Source organism: Branchiostoma lanceolatum, chromosome 7 (assembly GCF_035083965.1).
Source record: "Branchiostoma lanceolatum isolate klBraLanc5 chromosome 7, klBraLanc5.hap2, whole genome shotgun sequence".
Classification (NCBI taxonomy): Eukaryota; Metazoa; Chordata; class Leptocardii; order Amphioxiformes; family Branchiostomatidae; genus Branchiostoma; species Branchiostoma lanceolatum.
Window position 1 is genome coordinate 15,415,957 of NC_089728.1, and position 22,430 is coordinate 15,438,386.

General features: G+C 44.7%; 1 protein-coding gene across 28 annotated transcripts in view; it reads left to right on the plus strand.

The window, feature by feature from the left end:
- The window catches only part of LOC136437860 (FH1/FH2 domain-containing protein 3-like), a 91,277-nt gene that overhangs the window by 2,081 nt on the left and 66,766 nt on the right, over positions 1-22,430 (plus strand). For 27 of the 28 annotated variants that reach the window (XM_066432396.1, XM_066432401.1, XM_066432403.1 and 24 more), the window contains exons 2-3: positions 20,680-20,780; positions 21,146-21,204. In XM_066432396.1, coding sequence (XP_066288493.1) covers positions 20,680-20,780; positions 21,146-21,204 — 160 coding nt within the window. Of the gene's footprint in view, positions 1-20,081; positions 20,295-20,679; positions 20,781-21,145; positions 21,205-22,430 lie in introns of those variants that run through there. The other variant, XM_066432400.1, reaches the window with a different exon arrangement.

Genomic DNA, 22,430 nt, shown 5'->3' on the forward strand with positions numbered 1-22,430 from the left:
TTGCGAGTGTCAAGACGTTTAGACGTTTCTGTTCTGAGATAACAGTACTGTACTGTTAAATATAAACTAAAGTAAACTGTAACTGAGGTGGGAGTGTCAAGAAGTTGACGTTTCTGTTCTGAGAGTACAGTAAGTGTACAGTTAAATATAAACTACACTAAACAAAACTAACCTAAACCAAACTGTAACGTTGCGAGTGTCAAGAAGTATAGACGTTTGGAGACGTGAATTATGGCGTTACATGGCGAAAGGAATAGCGGCTTTCCTGTGTTGAACATTGACCTCAGTTTGCTCTTCATCAACTTTCCTTCTAACGTTAACAGGAAGTTTGTGTTGTTCGCCTGAGTTTCTAAATCGGGCTCTGGTTTATTCGTGGTGGTATAACACACCAGAGCGATGGTGAATGAAGTGACGTTTCCTTCTCTCTGCACATTTTCAAGGTGGCGGGTATAATTGGCGCCCGGCTGACGTGTAGCGCAACTCAACCATACACAGGAATGTAATCTCCAAGCAGATGTAAGGAGGGAAGGTCATAACCTTTTCTTCCCAGTCCCGTTTCCCAAGGAGGTACTCTCCAAGCTTAGGTTCGACTACGGTGTTCTTTTTAGACGTTTTGTAGGGCTTTCTATTTTGTCCCGTATTCAGCTGGCGGACATAAGAAAACGGGACAAAACAGAAGGCTCTACAAAACGCCTATAAATACGTCAAAAACAAGCCGGAGCCGAACCTCTGCTTGGAGAGTACCTAAGAGGGTTGTGCGCCATACATGTGGAACGAGGTGCAGACATTTCTCCCTACATCTGCTTGGATACTAACTAGCGTAATGTGTCTTTAGCTAGGAAAGATGGCGGGATCCCCTACATCTGCTTGGATACTAACGGACTGTGCTTTTAGCTGGGAAAGCTATAGCTAGCTACATGTGCTTGGATACTAACGGAATGCTTTTTTAGCTAGGAAAGCTAATGGGACCCCCTACATCTGCATGGATACTAAGGGAATGTGTTTTTAGCTGGGAAAGCTAGCGGGATCCCCTACATCTGCTTGGATACTAACGGAATGTGTTTTTAGCTGGGAGAGCTAGCTACATCTGCTTGGATGATAACGGAATGTATTTTTTAGCTGGAAAAGCTAGCGAGATCCCATACATCTGCTTGGATACCAAGGGAATGTATTTTTAGCTAGGAAAGCTAGCGGGATCCCATACATCTGCTTGGATACTAACGGAATGTGTTTTTAGCTGGGAAAGCTAGCGGGATCCCCTACATCTGCTTGGATACTAACGGAATGTGTTTTTAGCTGGGAGAGCTAGCTACATCTGCTTGGATGCTAACGGAATGTATTTTTTAGCTAGGAAAGCTAGCGGGATCCCATACATCTGCTTGGATACTAACGGAATGTGTTTTTAGCTGGGAAAGCTAGCGGGATCCCCTACATCTGCTTGGATACTAACGGAATGTGTTTTTAGCTGGGAGAGCTAGCTACATCTGCTTGGATGCTAACGGAATGTATTTTTTAGCTGGAAAAGCTAGCGAGATCCCATACATCTGCTTGGATACCAAGGGAATGTATTTTTAGCTAGGAAAGCTAGCGGGATCCCATACATCTGCTTGGATACTAACGGAATGTATTTTTTAGCTGGGAAAGCTAATGGGACCCCCTACATCTGCTTGGATATTAAGGGAATGTATTTGTAGCTGGGAAAGCTAGCGGGATCCCCTACATCTGCTTGGATACTAACGGAATGTGTTTTTAGCTTGGAAAGCTAGCGGAGTCCCCTACATCTGCTTGGATACTAACGGAATGTGTTGTTAGCTGGGAAAACTAGCTACATCTGCTTGGATACTAACGGAATGTTTTTTTCGCTGGGAAAGCTAATGGGACCCCCTACATCTGCTTGGATACTAAGGGAATGTATTTTTAGCTAGGAAAGCTAGCGGGATCCCATACATCTGCTTGGATACTAACGGAATGTGTTTTTAGCTGGGAAAGCTAGCTACATCTGCTTGGATGCTAACGGAATGTGTTTTAGCTGGGAAAGCTAGCTACATCTGCTTGGATGCTATTCGGAATGTGTTTTTAGCTGGGCAAGCTAGCTACATCTGCTTGGATGCTAACCGAATGTGTTTTTAGCTGGGAAAGCTAGCTACATCTGCTTGGATGCTAACGGAATGTGTTTTTAGCTGGGAAAGCTAGCGGGATCCGTGTGGCTTGTGACAGCCACTCCGTCAAGGTTAACTGGGTAGTTTGTCAAATTTGAGGTTGCAACCTCGAGCTTTGGCAGGACACGCCCCGCATGGGGATAAAGACTTACAGACCAGGTCAATGGGGGAAATCGTCTTTAACCTTCTCCCACCTGAAGTATCCTTTCGGCACCAAAATTGTGCTGGTTACAGGGTATGGCAGCAGGGAGAAGGTTAACAGACACCTGCATGGGTATTTCTGGTGCATATGTCGTCAACGGAACAAAGTCTAAGAAAATGTCCCCATATAGCCTTGGCAACTTACCAATAATTGTGGAACAAACTGCCTGCCTTTGTCAAGCAGATGTTGTAAGGGAAAATTCTGTAACAGCTTGTCCCTGTTTTGTTTTCAAAAGGAAAATACAACACCAGCCGTCCCATGGCCACAGTTTCATTGGGAACCAATGGCTGGTCTTTTGCTGTGACAGACATAAAAACGAGACAACTTGAAGTGGAACCTGTTATGGTCTTGACCCCTAAGACATAATAGAAGACTGTTAAGGACTGAGAATACGACGGTAATAATCCTTAAGCAGATATAGGAGGGAAGCGAGAAGAAAGTTGCGACCTTTCTTCACATTAATATTTACTTCGAGAAAACGAAAACAACCCTCCTCCCCACTCCATCCAATAAACCTCGTAATTGTAGGTTCAAACAATCTCTGTCTTGACTCGGTGTCGCAGTGTGCTTAAATCTGTATTCAGGGCACGTTTTCATTCACATTTTCTTACCCCCCAGTACTAACACTCAAGTTATTGTGATGTTTGTCGCAATTAATAGGCATCCGATAGCCTGGTACCTAAACGTTTTACATAGCCTCTACCAGGCCTTTCTATTGGGGGCACGGATCGTAGAATTTGGCAAGAAAGGGAATAATTGGCCAGGAGAATCAGTCCGTGGGACGGTTAATATTCTCGCTCTCGCCTGCAAATAATAATAAAAAAACTATGGTGGGTGTATGGTGGACAAACTCCCCTGGCAAATACGTATTCTCTCTATATTCTCTCTGATAGAGACTACGTACTATAGCAGCCAAATCTTTATCGTTCTCTCTACTCTCTTAGTGGGTCCGGCTGGTATTTGACGTGTTTAAGACGTTTTTGTAAAAAAAAAAATCACAAAGTAGAAAGCCAGACAAAACGTCTAAAAACATGTCAAAAACCAGCCGGACCCACTCCTCTGCTTGGAGAGTACGTTCTCTCGGCAATTTGCAGCCGACGGTTTGGTCGGAAACTTTCAGATCCAAACTCGGACGCTGGTAACAAAACTGCACGTAGCACTCCCCCGTTGGCACTCCTTCTTACATTTCCCAGGCAGATTTACTGTGAAGTATCTTCCCTTTCGTTTCTCCTTTCCAGGATTGAGTTTCAGTTTTATCTTGAAGTTGTCTCAGTGTTGTCCGCTTGACAAGAGCCTGATAGGGGCATAACTTTTACTAAGTGAGGAAACAGTGGCGGTCCCGCTTTCTGGTTCATGTCGCTGTGTGGTCTCAACCCCTTGTCAGACCTGAAAGATCCTGAATGAGCTACCAAGATGTCTTTAAAGTAAACCTATCTTCCCTCTGATTCTGCAAGTTCAGTAAAAGTTCTAGAAGCCCCTTCTCCCTCCCCTGAGGGTATTCATAGCAAGATCCGGATTGCGTTTCAATATTGCTCTTTTTTTTGCCGATTGTTGTCGTGTTCTGTAGTTTCCAAGCAGATGTATGTCGGATCTGGCCCAGTGTTACTAGTATCATCTCAAAAGTCGAGGAGCACATAAGGTGCACCACTACTAAAAGGACGTACAAAACACTAGTCTCTACCAGGCTCCACATGTCGCAAACTGTACTTTCCTGGTCGGCTAACTTCTTTGGCGTGTTATCTATCTATTTGTCCAATTGCTAGTCGTTCCAGCGGCCTTGTAGAGGCTAGTTTTCTCAACAATTCTTCCCCAGCTTGCTATTTGAGCTTCCCACTGAGAGTCAATGAGAAGTAAGAGCCCTCCCTGGTACCCATTTATGCCCCGTCAAAGAGAGAGAGAGATGCAATATCCTGTTTTTGAACCCTGGGCCCACTTCCCACATCAGAGTCACATGAAGGTAATTGTCGCAAACACCGAAGTAGAAACACCGGGGATCGACTTCTATGGTCCCGCCGCTCCTTTTTCTCATCACCCTGATTGCTGTTACCTTGAACTTTAGGTGCAGCCATAGTAAATATAGCACGGGAAGAATCATGAATGGGAAAATAGCCTAAAGGGGCGATGTTATACAGATTCTCTAGCGGGCTGTAGTCACGAATACTACTTGTGTGTGTCAGCCGCATGTTGAATGGAAACAGATTGCAGTGGTCAGAAAAAGGAAGGTCAAGGGGATTATCCAGTTCAAGATTACAGAAAGTGAATTTGGAACGTGTTATTTTCACTGATAAAGCACGGTAACGTTATCAACGACGTATAAACGTTAACGTTAGTTTGTGGGTCACTGGTTTTAGAGTAGAGGGACTTCGGAATACCTGTTGTGTGAAAGTGGAGAAGAAGGCTCAATAGATTTGTCAAACCATCTTTCTTCGTCTCAGTATCTGTACGGTGTCAACCTAGATCATGGAATCGAAGTGTGCTAATTTCCTGCTATCTTTAGTCTTATCGTAACAGTACAATACCAGTGGCATCTCTTGTCGTGCACTGTAGTTTTGTTCTTATTCAGTGATGTTTGGCGTCTCCTTGCACAGTTGACCCTGGCCCCATTCCGCGGTTTGTGTGTCACGGCAAGCGGAGGGGAACGACCGGTGGCCCCGCTTTGTGAGAGATTTATCCGCCTACGGTCAGGAGTCGCAGTAAATTCCCAAAACTACGGACTTGTGTTTCCTCCGCGCCTTCCGACGTCACCGGCGATCTCACAGGTGCATGGCTGGTACGAGAGCGAGGAGTGTTCCATTCAGCAACGGGGGAGCAAGGAAGCTTTTTCTTTCGCCTTTTCAGTAAATGCCCTGTCCTTTTCCAAAACTCACAACTCATGAATGAAGACAACCCCTTCAGCTAAATCTACCTGTAACAAAATTTGGGGCCGTTGTCTTGTTGACAAAATTCGAAGTTCGTCCCGTGTCGACTATTCCTTTCAAAATGAATTAATCCAGTGGCAGAAAGCTCGGGATGTTTGTGGGTGTGAGACCGACGTGACATGTTTTATGTCGTTTATGACGTGATGTTTGATTCACGATGTATCTCTATAGAAAATATACGTCTCTTTTACTAGTGGACTGTCTAAATAAACAACATCGCCTCCTCCACTCCCTCTCTTTACTCCCCTCCTCCTTGCTTTAACTCCTCAGAAAAAGTCCTCATCCTCTATTTTCTTCAATTTTCTTAGCCGTTTTGTCGTCTCAGCCATTACTGTAACGTACAAAGTATAAGATGGATTAGTTTCTAGAGGCGGTTGCCTCCTCTGCACATATTTGAGTGGGCCAGAGAAATTCTCGGCTGTTCGATGTTGTCATCGTTACTCTGAATGCGCCACACAACGTTACTCCAGGCCACAAGATGTACTCGTATAGCATGACCTTTCCTCTGGTTAACCGTACAATTAAAAGTCATGACTGGTGATCATTCACGTACCCAACTCGTGGAAAACCTGCGGAATCTTAATCCCCGGTAACACATAGCCGAACATGGCCTCCCGACCTTCCTCCAACCATGGTTGGGATTGGTTCGGGAGCTAGGACGGCTGTGTATAGCGTGTGTTCGGCGCGGTCGGCTGGTGCGCCAGCCGAATGTTTTGAAATTTTCAAAACATTCGGCTGTAGACAGGAGGTCTGGAATGGGCCGGTTGGCTAGTTGGTTGGCTATCTATTGGCTGGTGGTTTGGAGTAAGTCACTAGTGGTCAGAGTGTGTTTGGGAGTCAAATTTGATTCTTAATTCTTAGTCTAAGATTGGTCAGACTAGCTCCCGACCTATCGCCAGATTGCTCCCGACCTATCGCCAGATTGCTCCCGACCTATCGCCAGATTGCTCCCGACCTATCGCCAGATTGCTCGCGACCTATCGCCAGATTGCTCCCGACCTATCGCCAGATTGCTCCCGACCTATCGCCAGATTGCTCCCGACCTATCGCCAGATTGCTCCCGACCTATCGCCAGATTGCTCCCGACCTATCGCCAGATTGCTCCCGACCTATCGCCAGATTGCTCGCGACCTATCGCCAGATTGCTCCCGACCTATCGCCAGATTGCTCCCGACCTATCGCCAGATTGCTCGCGACCTATCGCCAGATTGCTCCCGACCTATCGCCAGATTGCTCCCGACCTATCACCAGATTGCTCCCGACCGATCGCCAACCTTGGTTGGCTAGTTGTCGGGAGCCATGTTCGGCTATGTACGGCAACCGGGGCTTTAAAGTTCAACCCATTGTAGCTGAAAACACCAGATGTTTCGAACAGTAGCTTACTCATATTTTTTCACATACAAAATGAAAACACATAAACCACCCCGTAACACACAAATGAACACGTTTGCGTGTTGCGCCTGGGTGGCGGGCGGCAGACGGGACGACCGCACGTTGTTGTTTTCCCGGCGTCTGCAAACATAAATCGTACACAAGACGGATCACTTTTTCTGAGAAGCGATGATATATCGGATGTCTAGGACTGATAGTGACGACTTAGTCACTCCTCCAACAACAAACAGACTGCGGTTCTCTCCTCCCTCTGTCGAAAGTCAGAACAACGAGGGAAGGCATCCGTGTAGAAAGCAACAAACCCACAGACAACGACAGAAATGTAACCTCTTTTAACATTAATCCACCGGGTTTAATAAATTCGCCACTTTGAAAAGCAGTAGGTTTGAGAGATCGCTAGTGCATCACCCCCAGGTATGCACAGTTTAGATATACAGGAGTGTAGTATACTGGAGGACGTTGGGTTGGAGTTCTGTTTGGACGTCTCTTTTCAGGATGGCGGAATCATGTACCCTGGTGGAATTATGTTAGTCGATGTCATATCTCCTACCCCATAGACTCTTCCAAAGTACTTTAAGGCAGAAATGATAGTGAAACATTTTCCAAGAGAAGTTCGTCGACTAAAGAAATCGTTCTTTCCACCACTGTTTTTCAACCATCGACGTAGTGAAGTGAATTGAAGAGGCCCCCCTCCCCCATGAATTGCATTTATCGTGTATGACTACAGCAAGCATTTTCCAATAATCTCCAGGACGATATCTTTGATAGAGAAGTAGAGAATATCGTAACATTTTCCTGGTACACAAACCACAGGACAAGTTAGAGAAGCTTATTACAATCATCCCTCCTAACATCTGCTAGGAGATTTCTTGTACCCAGGTCACTGCGTTGCGCGAATGGAGGAATTTTACTCGCGAACCGATGAAGTAGATAACAACAAACTCGGGCGCCATGGCAGCAAGCTTTCATTCTGTTTCCTGGTAAATGTGCCGGTGTCCAATCCCGCGGTAAGAAATGCGACAAAGTGCACGGGAAGGCGCCGGTGGGAGTGGATATACCGCACAGAGGCCGCTGTCAGGCTCCGTGGATCGCTAGAAAAATAGTAGAAATTGGCCAAATAGAGTGTATAGTATGCTAGAAGTCGACCGGCCAATAAAGTCTAATAAGGCATACTATCTACTCTATTTGGCCAATTTCTACTATTTTTCCAGCGATCCGCGGAGCCTGGCAGAGGCTGAGCGCACAGCCCAGTTGTGCACTGGCACCCGTGTTGTTTCTCGGAATAGACAAAGATTTGGTTCGGTAGATTAAGTTACGTTGTTCTTCCCCGTCTACTTTACACGACGTTTTTATCAGAGCACACGCCTTTTAGTGTTACTTTGTATGCAGCTAGCTGTATATAGTATATGCACACACCGTATCATAGCAACGCTTTACACGTATTGGATATATATACGTACTTGATCACATCTGATAACCCCAGTCCGAGTTCGGGAAATACCACAACAGTCGTTTGAAACAAGTTCGCCAAACAATGAGACAAGGTTTGTCGGTCACGTCGCTAAGCAGGCTGGCCTGTTCTCAGCAAGACTGTCAAACCTGGAACCCGACGAAAGTAGTCACAGCAGACAAGTTTCCGCTGTACGCTATAGACGTGATTTTGTTTTTGGTGTTACTGCTTGGGTTAATGGAAAAAAAATACCAAAAGGTGGCCACAGTGGTGCTTATGCAGGGATGTGACTTAAATCTTTATTAAAAATTGCAACAAGACAATACACAGTGGAGCGCCAGGCTGACAAGCTGGTGTTGTGAACCGCTCGAACTCAGGTTTGACTGCGGTAGAGAAATTGGATGAATGATTTGTAAGAGGAATTTCAGGGCCAGAGAAAGGACCCCAAGCCGCTTCACAGTTGGGAAATTGTTCACTTAACGTGTCCAATTTTTTACTATCATTCAGCCACAAACCTGTCCTGTAGAGACTGAGCCCTGTGAGTGCCAGCTGGGCAGGGTCAGGACCAGGGCGCGAGGGCTCCGTAAACACTGCCGATGGTTAAGCGTCTTCTACGGGAAATCAAAATAAACCTCCCAAACCCTCCCCTGTCCCAAACAAGTACTCTCCAAGCAGAGGTTCGGCTCAGGCTGGTTTTTGACGTCATTTTATGGGGTTTTGACTGGCTATTTTTTCCCTTTTCTTTACGTATGTTGCTTGGTTTCAAGTAGAATAACGCATAGAAACACGTCAAAAACCATCCGAAGCCGAACTTCTGCGTGGAGAGTGCCAAACAAGGCGTTGTCTCTACCATACACATTCAGTTATATTCTGGGTGGGCCTGAAATAAGGTAACGAATAACTCATTCAAACCAAATTTACCAAAATGAAACATTAGTAACTTCAAAGATGGCGAGCAACTTTGTTGACATCCCCCAATTTCGTCATACTTTTGGCAATATCACATGACCATCTGTACCATGGTGTACCATGTCATAACATGTCTGACATCGCAAATATCATAATTGATGTTGCTGGATACATAAGGTAACAATAACTTGTTCCAGATCTCTCTTACGGTACATGACGTTTGTTAGATGAGCTTATTAGTCCTTTGATAGCTGTGTTTGTTATTTTTCTTTGAAAATCAATAAAAAATATAAAAAGACTAGAAAAATTAGTTCTCTGAATCTGATCCTCTTCAAGAATTATGCTATGCGTTTTCCTTTTTTGATATTAACAAAATATAATAAATTCTGTTTTGAGGGCAGAGCTAGAGAGAAAAAGGGAGTGATAGACGGGATTGGACAATGTTTCGATTCAGAGAATGGAATCTGATTTTGTAGCTTGAATCGCACCTTTGATGTGGACTGGACTGGGTATGACTAAGGAGGTACGACTTACGTCTTTCAGAATGTTCTCCGTCTTGATAGTATCAACAAACGATTTTAGGTAATTAGGAGAAGCTCAGGAGCGGATGTTTGCGCCTTCAGGAAAGTATATTCTGTAATGTGTCGATTCACAACGTTAATACAGTGGACCGTAAAAGAAATGATCGACAGTTTTGTGCCGTTATAGTAGCTTGCACATATCATTTCGGGTCGTTGGAAATACTCTCCAAGCAGAGGTTGGGATTCGGAATTGTAGGCGTTTTTGTCGGGCTTTCTATTTTGTCACGGTTTCTTTATCTTATGTCGCCAATCCCTAACACGACGACATAAAGAAATCGTGACAAAACAGAAAGCCCGACAAAAACGCCTAAAAACAGGAAACCCAACCTCTGCATGGAGAGTATTTCCAAGGACCCGAAATGGTATGTTCAAGCTGTAAATAATGGCACAAAACTGTCGATGTTTTCTCTGACGGTCCATTTTATTATTGACGTCGTAACCTTCTTTCTACTGTGGCATCATCTCGTTTAGCCCTTAAGTCCTTTGCGGCATTTGGTCCGAATCTGTTATGCCGTACTTTCTCCCTCCTTCCCGGCGAGTTGCTGACAGAGAGCACCTCTCCTCAGACACACGCGCGGGCCCGCTGCTGACAGGCGCGCGGAGCACGACCGGGCGTCTGCAGATAGCTCGTGTCATCGGCTTCCCACGCCCCCATTAAGGGCTTTGGTAGTCGCTGAGGGACGCTGCAAAATAGTCTCCATTACAGGCTTTTTGGATGGTGGATAGCTGTAAAGTAGTCTCCTTTACAGGCTTTTAGGGAGATGGATACTAGTCTGGTATCCAAACCTAGTATAGCTCCCGAGTCTCCTTTCAGCAAATAGAGATTATAATAGGTTTGGATACCAGGCTAGGTAGATACGATTTGTCCAGCAAAAGAACCTGGCCTCGATATGTTCAAAACGCGAATCAGCGCTCCCTCTAAAAGATAAACGCCGGCGCCGCCCAGAAAACCTACAAAGGAGGCTACCTCGGACACCTTACCCACTCTATACCCGTTTTAACCTGGAATCCAGACTGTTGTCAGGGCCCTCACATACCAGCTCTTCGGCACCAGGTCTGAGTCCGAGCTGATGGCCCTTTTAATTAGCCTGGATCCCAGACCCCCAATCTCTCAGATAGCTAATATTGCGTCCCCACTCGATAGATATTTTAGAGATTGGGGGACTAGCATCCAGGCTACCTTCTCATTGTCATTGGGCCCTCAAAAATCCTCAAAGGCATTGAAGCAAACTTTCCTTAGGGCATGATAGACATGGACATGTGTAGGCCCTGGCAACAGTCTGGATTCCAGGTTACAAAGAGTATAGAGTGGGAAAGGTGTCTGTGGATAAAGCACAGCCATGTGACTGGTTTTCATCGAATGACCCGTAGACCATGTTGTAGCAAGGTCACAAGATAACTGCATTCTGAAGTGGTGTGTGTCGTCTCGCGTCCAGAGATGCTTTGGCATGTATACTGCCCAGAAATGGCGTTGGTTTCTCATATTCCTTATCTTTTCGTAAGTTTAATCATATGCCCCCATTTTTGATGGTAGGGCCAACGAACAAAATGTGTTCGTTGGCCCTATCATCAAAAATGGGGGCATATGATTGAAAACGGGGTATATTATAGTCACAATCTTCCCCACCAACATCTGCTTGGAAAGTCCTAAATATTGTGTGCCAGAATCTTTCCACTGCTCCTGGTGCTAAAGATGGGTTTCAACACTCGTACCGTTAAATTTTGTTGCCCATCTCTTTAAAATGACAGGCTAAACCCACGCCCTAAATTCTGACAGCTCTAAGGTGTGTTTATTTTCGCACCGGTGCACCCGCAGGATGGTCTCGTTCCCAGGGGAGGGGGTGGGAACGTGACTCGGTTCGCAGGAGTTGAACATATGTCGTTGTAAAGTTTCGAATCCCTCTTTCATTGTGGAAAGGCACCAGAAGCTGCAAAACTTCCTTTATAGCTTCAATATAACGAATCTGCGAAATCTTCCATCAATATCACTCATTTTGTCACTTTAGTACCAATAATACCGCCTACATATAGCTAACTGTTAGATGTAACGTTACGTTTTGATGCTTATACGCGAACATATGGATACACCTGTTTGTGATACAACAAAAGCCTCTAGAATGTATCAATTTTTCATAAGTGATGAACATAAATTACTCGAACTTATTTTATTTCCAAATCATTTTGGACTTAAGTGCTGACTACTTGTATGCTTTCGTATTTCCACAACGATTGTTACAGTCATCTTACAGTTCGGGCCTGGACACGACTGGAAAAAAGTCGCATCGTCCTATCGGAAGGGGACGTAAGGCTGTGTATGAGGGAGCTTTAGGACGTCAAACCTCTGCACTCTGCACGTCACAAAAGAACCCAACACTCTTGTCGATAAGAGTAACTTCGGGTGACCCGGTGTGCTTGGCTAAAAATACGTCATGCTTCGTCCCCAGTCTGATGTCCGCTTACTATCATTGTAACAGTCAGTGGGGTCCGGACCTTTTAGCCTAGCAGTTCGAATCCCTGGAGCCAAGAGACTGTATTACTCGCCTCTTGTGTTATATCCCCATGCTTTGAAGGAGAATCCTTCCGCGGAGTACTCTAATCGCCCTCACGCTGAGTTCCACGTGAGCTAACGTATTTGACCGGCGGGACGCAGTAGGGGGCCTCACGGGCCATGTGCGCTGCACATGTTGCACTTACCGTTTGACCTTGATTCTGGACACTACCTCGTCAGTCAACAGCGCCCTGACCATGGCCTAATTCTTGTCAGTTGTTGGCCTTGTGACGGTACTGACCAGTAGAAGTCACAGTATCTATACAGCTTCGTGAAACACTGTCCGCGTTGTGAGTAAATAATGTTGTTGTTGAGCAAATCAAAATCATGTTATGTTAGAAGTGGGTTTGTGACATGTTGAGTGATATTTTCGATGATTGTACCCGACTAGATGGGATATATAGAACCGGGTCGTGCTGCGGAGAGGCACGTCCGCTTTGCCGCTTGGTTTTTCATGAGGTATTTCCGAAAGGTTTCTCTCGGATCACAAAGTCCAGAAGTCAGCTGAAATTCCTGTTTTGACCCCCCCTCCCTCCATCTACCACGACAAATACTGTAGAGTTGGTCGTGCCAAGTAGTAAATTTGTTTGACGTGGGATTAAGGAAAAAGGCGATTAGTCAATCTCTCTCTGACAACGTTTTACGAAAAAAAAACAGCATACCTTTTTGCGACATTGAATACTTGTTCTGTTACTTATGCTCACATTTCCAAACCGGTGCCCGGTCGGGCTGTTTGCGGGAACGACAAATGAATTACATGTATGCGCAAACTATGCTCATGATTGATTTGTTTAACGTTTTGTATGTTCTGTTGTCTTTCATATCAAACTTTTCGTTCCCGCAAACTGCCCGGCCGGGCCCCTTTTTGGAAATGTGACCATCACTGAAAAGGAAGATAGTTTCGATGCTGCTGTAACAAAATCAGTGTCAGTCAACACCGTTAAACAAAACTCTACCGACACATAACATGCTTTGTTTAACACGCATACCTTTACATTACAAGCTAAGGGTAAAGTCCATTCCCCGAACGACTTACAGATATTCCATTAACCCCCGGACTGTTAGAGCGGCACCACAGAACAGAAGGTTGGAATATCTGTTTGCTGATGTGTGCAGAGTTGTACCCGAGAGTTCACGTCAGGAGAGCTATAGGCTAGCTGTAGCTATAATGGAGAAAATCTGTTGTAAACACAGTTGAATGTAGGACATGAACGGAACGGTAGTTGGTAGCCTGTTACACGATTCCCGTAGCCTCTACCAGGCCCCAGAGGCAACTGGAAAGAGTAGAGTTGTCCAAATAGACAGATAACATGCCAAAGGCATTAGCCGCACATTGCATTCAATTAACCGCATGCAACTCAATGTCTTGCTAACTCCTCCGACATGTTATCTGTCTATTTGGCCAATTTCTACTCTTTCCAGTGGCCTCTGGGGCCTGGTAGAGGCTAGAGACCCGGGTAGCTATGGTAGGGGTGGATTCCAGGCTAGGTGGTTGGACTTGGAGCATCAGGTGGTCTAGATGTAAAAGACCTCCAAAAAACTATTACCTTATGTTTCATCCTGGGAGGTAGACACCGGAGAATCTTTTGGCTCTGGTTCAATGTCTAATTCGTTCCGAGCCTCTTTGCAAAGTATGTGGACGCTATTTTCCTGTTGCATGTATGCGAGGTGCGTTTCGTTCAGTCTGCTCAAGTTATTTTCATACTGCAATGAATATATGTATATGTGGGTCTGGCTGGGTGTAGAAATGTACCCGCCATGAAAAATTCAAGGTTGACAGGCTGCGTGAACAGGCACTGATGCAGTGGGCTACAGCAGGTGTTTTCTGTGAAGCGCCACACAGCGGATATAATTATCAATGCACACATATTTAGCAATCGTGAATGGAAATATTTGTACGTCATGATAGGATGATTCTTGATTGTTTGTTTGTTCCGGAGGCAGTGTCTTGTGTTTTCAACAAAATTGATCAGGCTGGGGCAAAAGTCGGAAGTATCCACTTGTATCCATCCGGCGAAGACAGAGATCGAGCCATCTCTGGTATTTAAAGGGTCAGGAGGGCGTGGAAACAAAAACTATTCCTTCGGCCCCCCGTTTCTCGGAAAACCGTGCTCTTAATTTGTTCTTTCCTCTAAAGGTAGGCGTGAATGTCTCAAACGAAAAAAAGTTTGAATTCTCTCTAAAGTTTGTTTGCTTTAGAGTGAAAAGGCAGATAGGCATTTTGTTTCTTTGAGAAAAGATAAATATGAGAAATTAAACGCGTACCCGGTATCATCTATATCAAACATCTTGTCGCATTCAAAATGACAAATCCTCGATTGTTGGTTTTGGCTGGGTAAAAAACTCATGCAATGTTATGTGTATCATCGTATCACAGATTACGTGTGCTATGCTTTACATACATCCTGTGATGAGATGGCAAAATAAATTGCCAACAGTTCTTTATCAACCTTTCGTACATCATGTGTCTCTGAATAATGAAAAGAAGAGATAAAAGTGTCTTAAGATGGTTCTTGCGGCCACAGCCATTAGAATTGAACCTTAGAATTGAAGCGTTTTATCATTTGGATCCTTTAAGCGACTGAGTCGAACTTTGGGCGACAAGGTATATATACTTCTGTCCGAGCGACAAAAGTCGGAGAACTTTTCATTTCAATGCAAGCAGTAGTTCCAATCAGTTACTCGTAAAAGATGGTTCTTTATACGGTCACAGCCATTAGAATTGAACCTTACAATTGAAGCGTTTTATCATTTGGATCTATTAAGCGACTGACTCGAACCTTGGCCGACAAGGTAAATGTATTCTGTCCTAGCGACAAAAGTCAGAGAACTTTTCATTTCAAGCGGCAGTTTCAATCAGTTACTCAGGCGAACGAAGTCGGGGAAAACCGCACGTAGCACCAGTGGACCCGGTGCAGGAATGCTACAGTACGCCACTCAAACTACCCGGGTTGAACCAACAGGACCTGCTGGCCGTTTTTCTCTCCGAAGGACGGACGCACTGTGGCGTCAGAGGCGGCCATGGATCAGTTGGCAAGCTACCTCAGCGGAATGTGGGACAAGGATACCCTCTTGTTTTCTTCTTCTTCGCGGAAAAGACACATCAAATGATAAATTAGTTCTTTGAAGACAAAATAAGATAAAGTGTACATCAATTGTAAGTCATCTTTTAACGTTGAACTTATTTTAGAAGAGGCTTCATTGTACTTGGGATATTTTTAAAGTACAATCAGAGAAATCTAATGTGAATTCCACATTGCTACACGTGTACTACTTTTCTACTTTTCGTCTTAGAGACAGTCGGGTTAGTCGTTTCTTCCTTCTTTTGGATTCATCTTCGATTGGCAGTCCTTACCGAAATTTTCAAGACTTTCCGCACACGGGCGCTTGTCGTATTTCTGGAACAATTAATCATCACAGAATTGACCTTCATCGTTACCTTCATCACAAGCTTAGACAGGCAGTTTTTATCTGGATTACGTTAAAAAGTCGTCCCGTAGGGAAAGAGAGAAAATCAGGCGACAGAATTCTTGACTTGTGACGCAAAACCGCGGAGTGATAGTGGAAGGGGAAGTCGACATTCCTGTCAGCGGTGTTTCACAGTCAGTTAGCGCCGACAAGCTCGTGGCTGTATGAGCGGGAAACCTGCGGCCGGACGAACGTGTTGTCGGAATGCGAACATCGGGAGGAAGTTTCTCTTCGTGGCAGCCGGCAGACGTAAACACAACCTTCGCACCACATATTTGTGGTGGTTTCCGAACGCTCGTACATCGGGCGTGCGAGGGGCTTGCTTCAACGTCTGTCAGGGGTCCTGTGCTCCTAATTAAAGGTCTCCCTTCATTAATTGGCAAGCTCTAAAACGGGGGAGGAGAGCTGGGAAGACATTGCGTATGGACTGATGACAGACGGTTTCTGCATGCATGGGTAGATTGGATCTAACAGGTGAGGGGTGGCCGCATTATTTCACATCACCTCTAGTGAGAAAATGATGTAATTTTTCACCACCCCCCTCCCACCGTCACGCACTAAAAGCTATCACCTGCATGGGATCAACATTTTTCTCTAACACCAGCACCATTTCCAAGAAGGGCGTACAGATGTGAGCGTCCCCGAAAGTCGACCCCACCACTTACGCTTTTTGAGATCTTTACCTCAACTTGGGTGGCAAGGATCTCTGACGGGGTCCACCTTGCCTATTACGTAAAACTACACAACTCTATTCTGTTTCAAATGTCTGAATTCTACTTTATGGTTGATGTACATCTAACATGTTACATCATGATGATCAACGTCTACAAAGATATGTTGTAAAAATTGCTTGCATACTTGTTTAAATGTCTGTGCTGCTCGTTTTTTTTGTGTCCGAAGACAAATGTCCGAGGGATGTTTCAGCTCGAAAAGCGCTTGTAACAGTCAGCACTTCGGCCACAGACGTAAACAGGAGTCCCCTCTCATCGCCGGTGTTTCCACTTCCGAAAGAGTTCAGGAGTCGCGCGCTACAGGTGAAAGAAGGGAAATGAAAACATGCTGCGAGCCCGTGTTGGGTAACTACTCTCTACTTCCACCTGTTCCCTCTTCTCTACATATGTGACCTGCATGGAGGACAGTGAAATGTTGTACCCCTCATATACTCTTCGAGTTGAGTTAAAATGTAGTGGTCCTTGTACCAAGGTAGATTATTCATAGCATGTATGAAATCTTCGAAGAAGGAGAGTCATCTCTAATTGTTGAGTAAGGAGGGCGTTTCCTCGTTGTCTGTGTCTACGTAACGTTACCCTAAATTTCAAAAGCTTGTGATGGCTCGCAGAATATGTTTTGAATTCGTATTTGGAAAAGGCACTTAACACGACTTTCCTCACTCCCCCAAGGTGTAAAAATGGGTACCTGACTTCGGTTGGGGAGGTAAAAGGCGATGGAAGGAGTGGATTGGGTAGCCTCCGATGCAGACTCAACCCGGCTGTTTTCTTTTTCAAGTTATTGTTTTTATACTATTATACATTTTTTTCCTTATCCCGGCCAGCAATAAGGAAAAAAATATATAATAGTATAAAAACAATAACTTGAAAAAGAAAACAGCCGGGTTGAGTCTGCATCGGAGGCTATGGACTGGGCTCCACCTTCCAGTACCCTGCCCCTACGGCTTCAGAACAACCTAATAACAACCCATTGCCCCTACGGCCTCAAAAAGGCTATGGGACTACCTTTACCTCTTACATAGTTCATGTTAGGTAAATACGGTAAGATACTGAGTTCATAATTAAGGAAGTCAAATTATTCTCCAACACAAGAAGCGTCAAGCTGATGTCATGTCAATTGTTCTGGCGAACATGTAACCACCATCAGCAGTACCGGTACTTGATATGACACGTCCCCGCAGTGTCACGCCATGTTTGACACTGCGGTATTTTCCAACTACTGTATGCACTTTCTACCCACACGTTGTGACAGACGCAGTGGCAATTTAAGCTTGATAAAAAACCTTTCCGTCAAACACTGTCACGGCTTGTTTAAGGCCACGGAATGCGTACAATCACGCTTGGCCGCAAAGTACCGCACTCTTGGTCGGTTCGCGTGTTACCGTGGCCATTACGTTCGTGACCTTGACCTCAATAAAGTGCCTGCTTCTTAAAAAGGGTAATGGTCAAGTCCATCTCCCTCCGCGGCTGACAGAAATTAAGCAAGAAGCTGGCAAACTTAAAGACGTCGCGTGCGATCCCCACTAGAGTAGAGACGGCCGCCTCTCGATCCGAAAGTCTTCAAACGCTGAGACGTCTTCCGCCTTTGATCGAAATGTTCACGAACAGTACTAGTGCTTCAAAGTCATACCGATATTAGCGGATACTTTCAAAGATGAAAGCCATGGCCTGTTCAGTATTTCTGATATCTAATAGTTTCTTTCTTTGGAGAGAGGTCAGCTGGCTACAAGCGTGTTGTTCCAAATGTTGAACTGGGTAGATGATCACGAACGTTTCCTATGAAAATGTTGATTATATAACGTTAACGTTAATCTCCGCTTATCTGTTACTTTAGCCGGTTGTTTTCGTTCTTTCCCACTCCTTATATGTCTCTTGCCAACTAGAACTGAAGTTGGAATGACCATGTGAGTATAGTCTGAACTTGAGTTCACCCAAAAAATGTCGACCCTGGTTGAATCCGCTTTCTTTCTCAAGTTTCTTTACCGTCTGATAAACAGGTGGTCGTGCCAGGTGGAAAAGAAAGCTCATATTGGGGTTGGCATACGATAATATCACAGACATACTTCCAAGGATGTTTCTAACTGCAGCAAACGTCCAATATGTACTCATGTACACAGACGACCTTTGCTTGTTGACACTTACTACATGATTCCGCTAGGTGTCGCTCTTATCTATTTGAGTCGCTCATCTTGCTTGTGGCATCAATTCAGGACAACAAAAATTGTTCCTAAATCGCGCGTGTGAAGCGAAGTGAACCGTTGTTTGTCGTGTTACTCAGCGACCCGAAACGACTGAATGTTGCGTGTCGTGGAACGACAGTTGAGTCAGCAAATGTCCTTCAATAGCGTCATGCCAGTAAAACAGACGTAGATTCCGTCGCGCAACTAAAGCCAAGGAAAGGGCAGTCCAGTACCCAAGACGTGTCCGGCCCAAGACTAAGAATTCGGAGGATCGCAGGAAATATGCTCGTGTCAACTGTATCCTCAGGATTGTATTACAAGAAGAGTCCTTGGCAGGCGAAAACATATCAGTGTACAAAATCTTTCAAGGCAGTGTCTCACATACCAGAATGTTGCTATGACACAACCCTGTAGTGTAGCCAGACGATGGCTTTCATTTGATGATTCTTAACTTTTTTTGACCCACGAATGCCGTTTTATGATAAAATCGGCCATGGATGTCTAGCCTCGTTCCGCTCTGACGCGTTTGGACCTGAACGTGGTGACATGACGTCACTGCGGTAAATTTTCTTATCAGTGTTTTTATGTCGATGGTCAGAATGGAGTAATACAGGCTACTTATTCACCGTTGTGCCCAATTCCTACTATCTAGAAGTGATATTCATTTTTTGTAAGATAGGATTTTATGTAGACTATTATGACACAACGTTCCGTCGACAAGGCTACGTCATATTCTACGATAACCTTTTCCGATAAGACATCTGAACTTGTGTTGTACGACATTTACACGGTTGTCCCAATATTACCATGCTATGATGTACCGTTGTGCTGTTTTGAACCTATCGTACCCGACCGATCGCAACGAACATCTAAACCGTTCGCCAACTCGGAAAAGGACCGTTAGCTTAGGTTGTAAGGAATCAATGGCATTTGACAAATTGCTTTTATAAATAGACAAAACTGCGCTTTTGTCAGCAAATTCCGACGAAAAAGAGACCCGGAAAATGATCCTGTCCCACAGTTTTTGCGTCATAGACCGCCCACGCAAAAAGTTGTCTCTTGAGTCACAGCCAAGTAAAAGACCTACTTCTGACTCATAATAAAGAAAAGCGACTTTAAGAATCGTCTGGAAAACAGAGAAACTAAGATTTGCTTATAAAGTGTATTTTGGAAAGATACTGCGTTTTGTGTTGCGAGAAAGTTATTTCTTGTACTTGTGAAACGGAAAAGTCGGTAACAAAGCGGAACGACTTTGAAAAAAGCGCTTCGCCGCTGTTGTCCCGTTACGGCTTGATCACGTGATATAAACAGCTAATTATGGGGCACGTAACTGGTGACGTATGATGTCAGTACGCCGTCCGCCAAAAGTAGTCCCAATATTTCACAGTCCACCTTCCAAATCTCTTCCTCATATTGATATTAATATTCTATGTTTACGTTATGTTGATATGTGACATGTAAAACGGTGGGAGTTAGATTAAGGAATTTATGCGCGACAAAACACCGGTATTTTGGGAATGTGGTTCGGCGCGGAGGCACACGGATGGGTGAGTGAGTAGTCGTCTCAGGGGGTTAGCAGAGTTGTACAGGCAAAATGGCGACGTTCACCTGCAGGGTCCAGTTCCTGGACGATACGGACCCGTTTTCTTCCACCAACTTCCCCGAGCCGACTCGTCCTCCCACCTACACCTTCAACATGTACATCCCGCTTATCGAGCAGATCGGGACGGTCCACACTTTACTGAGAGCGCCGCACAAAGTGAGTGACATGGGCCGGGACATATAAAAAATCGGACGACTTTTCTAATAGGGCGCTTGTCCAGCCGGCTGGGACCCAGCCGGTCATGTTCGGAGCCCTCCGCGATCGTCTAACGCGCTGTACACATCTGGAAACTCGGGAAAAACAACTTTCTCTTCACGCTAATGACTTCCTGGTTCTTATGGCTGTGTTTAAGCGATTGTCCGATGTTTTCTGACCAACGTTTGCCGACCTAAACCTACGGGCCCTGTCCCAACACAGTTATGACTGTGACCAAAAATTATCCCCCTCCCCACCAAGCGAGAAGAAAACTTATGACAACTGAAAGAAATTAATATTTGAAGCTTGGTTTGATAGATAGCTAAACTCTTCTTTTCATTTCCAGATCGAGGACTGTGCCTTGCAAATATCCCATAACGGAACTTACCTGGACTTGGATTCCACCTTGGACGAGCAAAGGGAATATTTGGAGGGATTCGAGGACAGGTAAAAACAAAACAAACTTAAAACTCCTTGTTGTAACGGTTTACTTTCAGTCACATTTTGTGTTTTTGAGATCTCAATATTCGTTGTTAGATTTTATAACCTGGTACTAATTAGATTATGAATGAGGGTTTGATAACTCTTGAAGGCATTGAATAATATGGAGTTGTGTATTATGATCATAAAAATGTAAAATAGACCTTTTGCCGTTGCATTGTCCTTCATTTCTAAGTGATTAATAAGTATGTGTCATTTGTACAGTGTCGAAATAAACATTTATTACGTTTGCATGACATTTATGGAAAAGGCCACGATAATAAATTTCAGGTTGTTGTTGTTGACATTTGTTTGTTTACGTTTGTTTTTAGCCGCAAGAACTCGATGATTCTTCGTACACAGCTCTCTGTCCGGGTGCACGCCTGCATAGGTGAGTGGAACATTGCCAAGTTGCTAATTCGCATCATTCCCCGGATTTTCCCTCCGATTTCGGGAAATAAATCACCTCTCTCCTTGGCATGCTCGCCCAGGTAATGTAAAACTTGTGTTTAAATAGGCCAATGGTTGATGTCCTTGGTACATCACATAGAGAGAGTGTACTTGGAGTCATTCTGGTTGACTCCAACCCAGCGAGAGCCAGGCACAGGCCCGATATTTTGGCTCTGCTAAATATAACATGCCAGTCAGCTGGGCCATTTTGGACAACATGGCCCTCCCGGCATAGGGTCCCAAGCACTTCCTTTTCAGGGTTAGATGGAAAGGGATGTGTCATATAGAGCTTCCTGGATTGTCTTTCCACTTCGCTTGTGTGAGCAAAGTCTAGTGGAGGATGCCTTAGCGTTAGTCATGTCTTTAACAGAGTTTCAAACCCATTTATGATATTGTACGTTTACTTGGACAAAAAAGGGAATGTAATATCTACATATGCTTTCTGCATGGTTCAATTTTATGTGAACAACTCTTTTGACAGCGGCTTTGAAACAGCTGGTCTTTTTAAGGGTTATGTGGCGTCATCTGCGGCGGGTGTTGCATCTCATTAATTTTGCATAACCCCATGCCAGTTGTTGTTGATGTTAGCACTTGCCGAGGCGTTATTCTTGGATCCCCATATTTCACCGTCCTTGGTTGTTGTTATTTGTTGCTGGGGGCCCCCTGTATGTTTAGTGCTCGCCGCTTGACCCTATATCTTCCCATCTGTTTGGCCAGTAACACAGTATCCCTGTGGAGGGGGGTCTTCAAAGTGTGCCAATATTTGACCAAGGTGTGTGCTAAGGAGGTCTTTCCCTCCTTGAGTCATACATATATATAAGCTCACTCTTAAGTTATTTCCAGACAAGAACAGTATAAAAGAATGAGTGTGAGTGAGTGAGTGGGTGGTGCACCATCCTACCACCTTACTAGCCCACCAGTTTCATTCGATTTGTTGGTGTCTTACTGCACTAATTCTATAAAGCACTGTCACAATGCATTTTCATGGGAAAACCTGACTATTTACCTTGCTGGAATTTTCTGAAACCTGTTGCGTGTTACTCTGTTAATGAATGAGTGACTCCCCAAAATAGTAGAGCGCATAATTACAAGGCTGGGAGGTACTGTTGTCTAAACACAATAGCCCCAGGCCGTTAGTTAGGATGCTGAGGCATCAGTTTTCAGGTT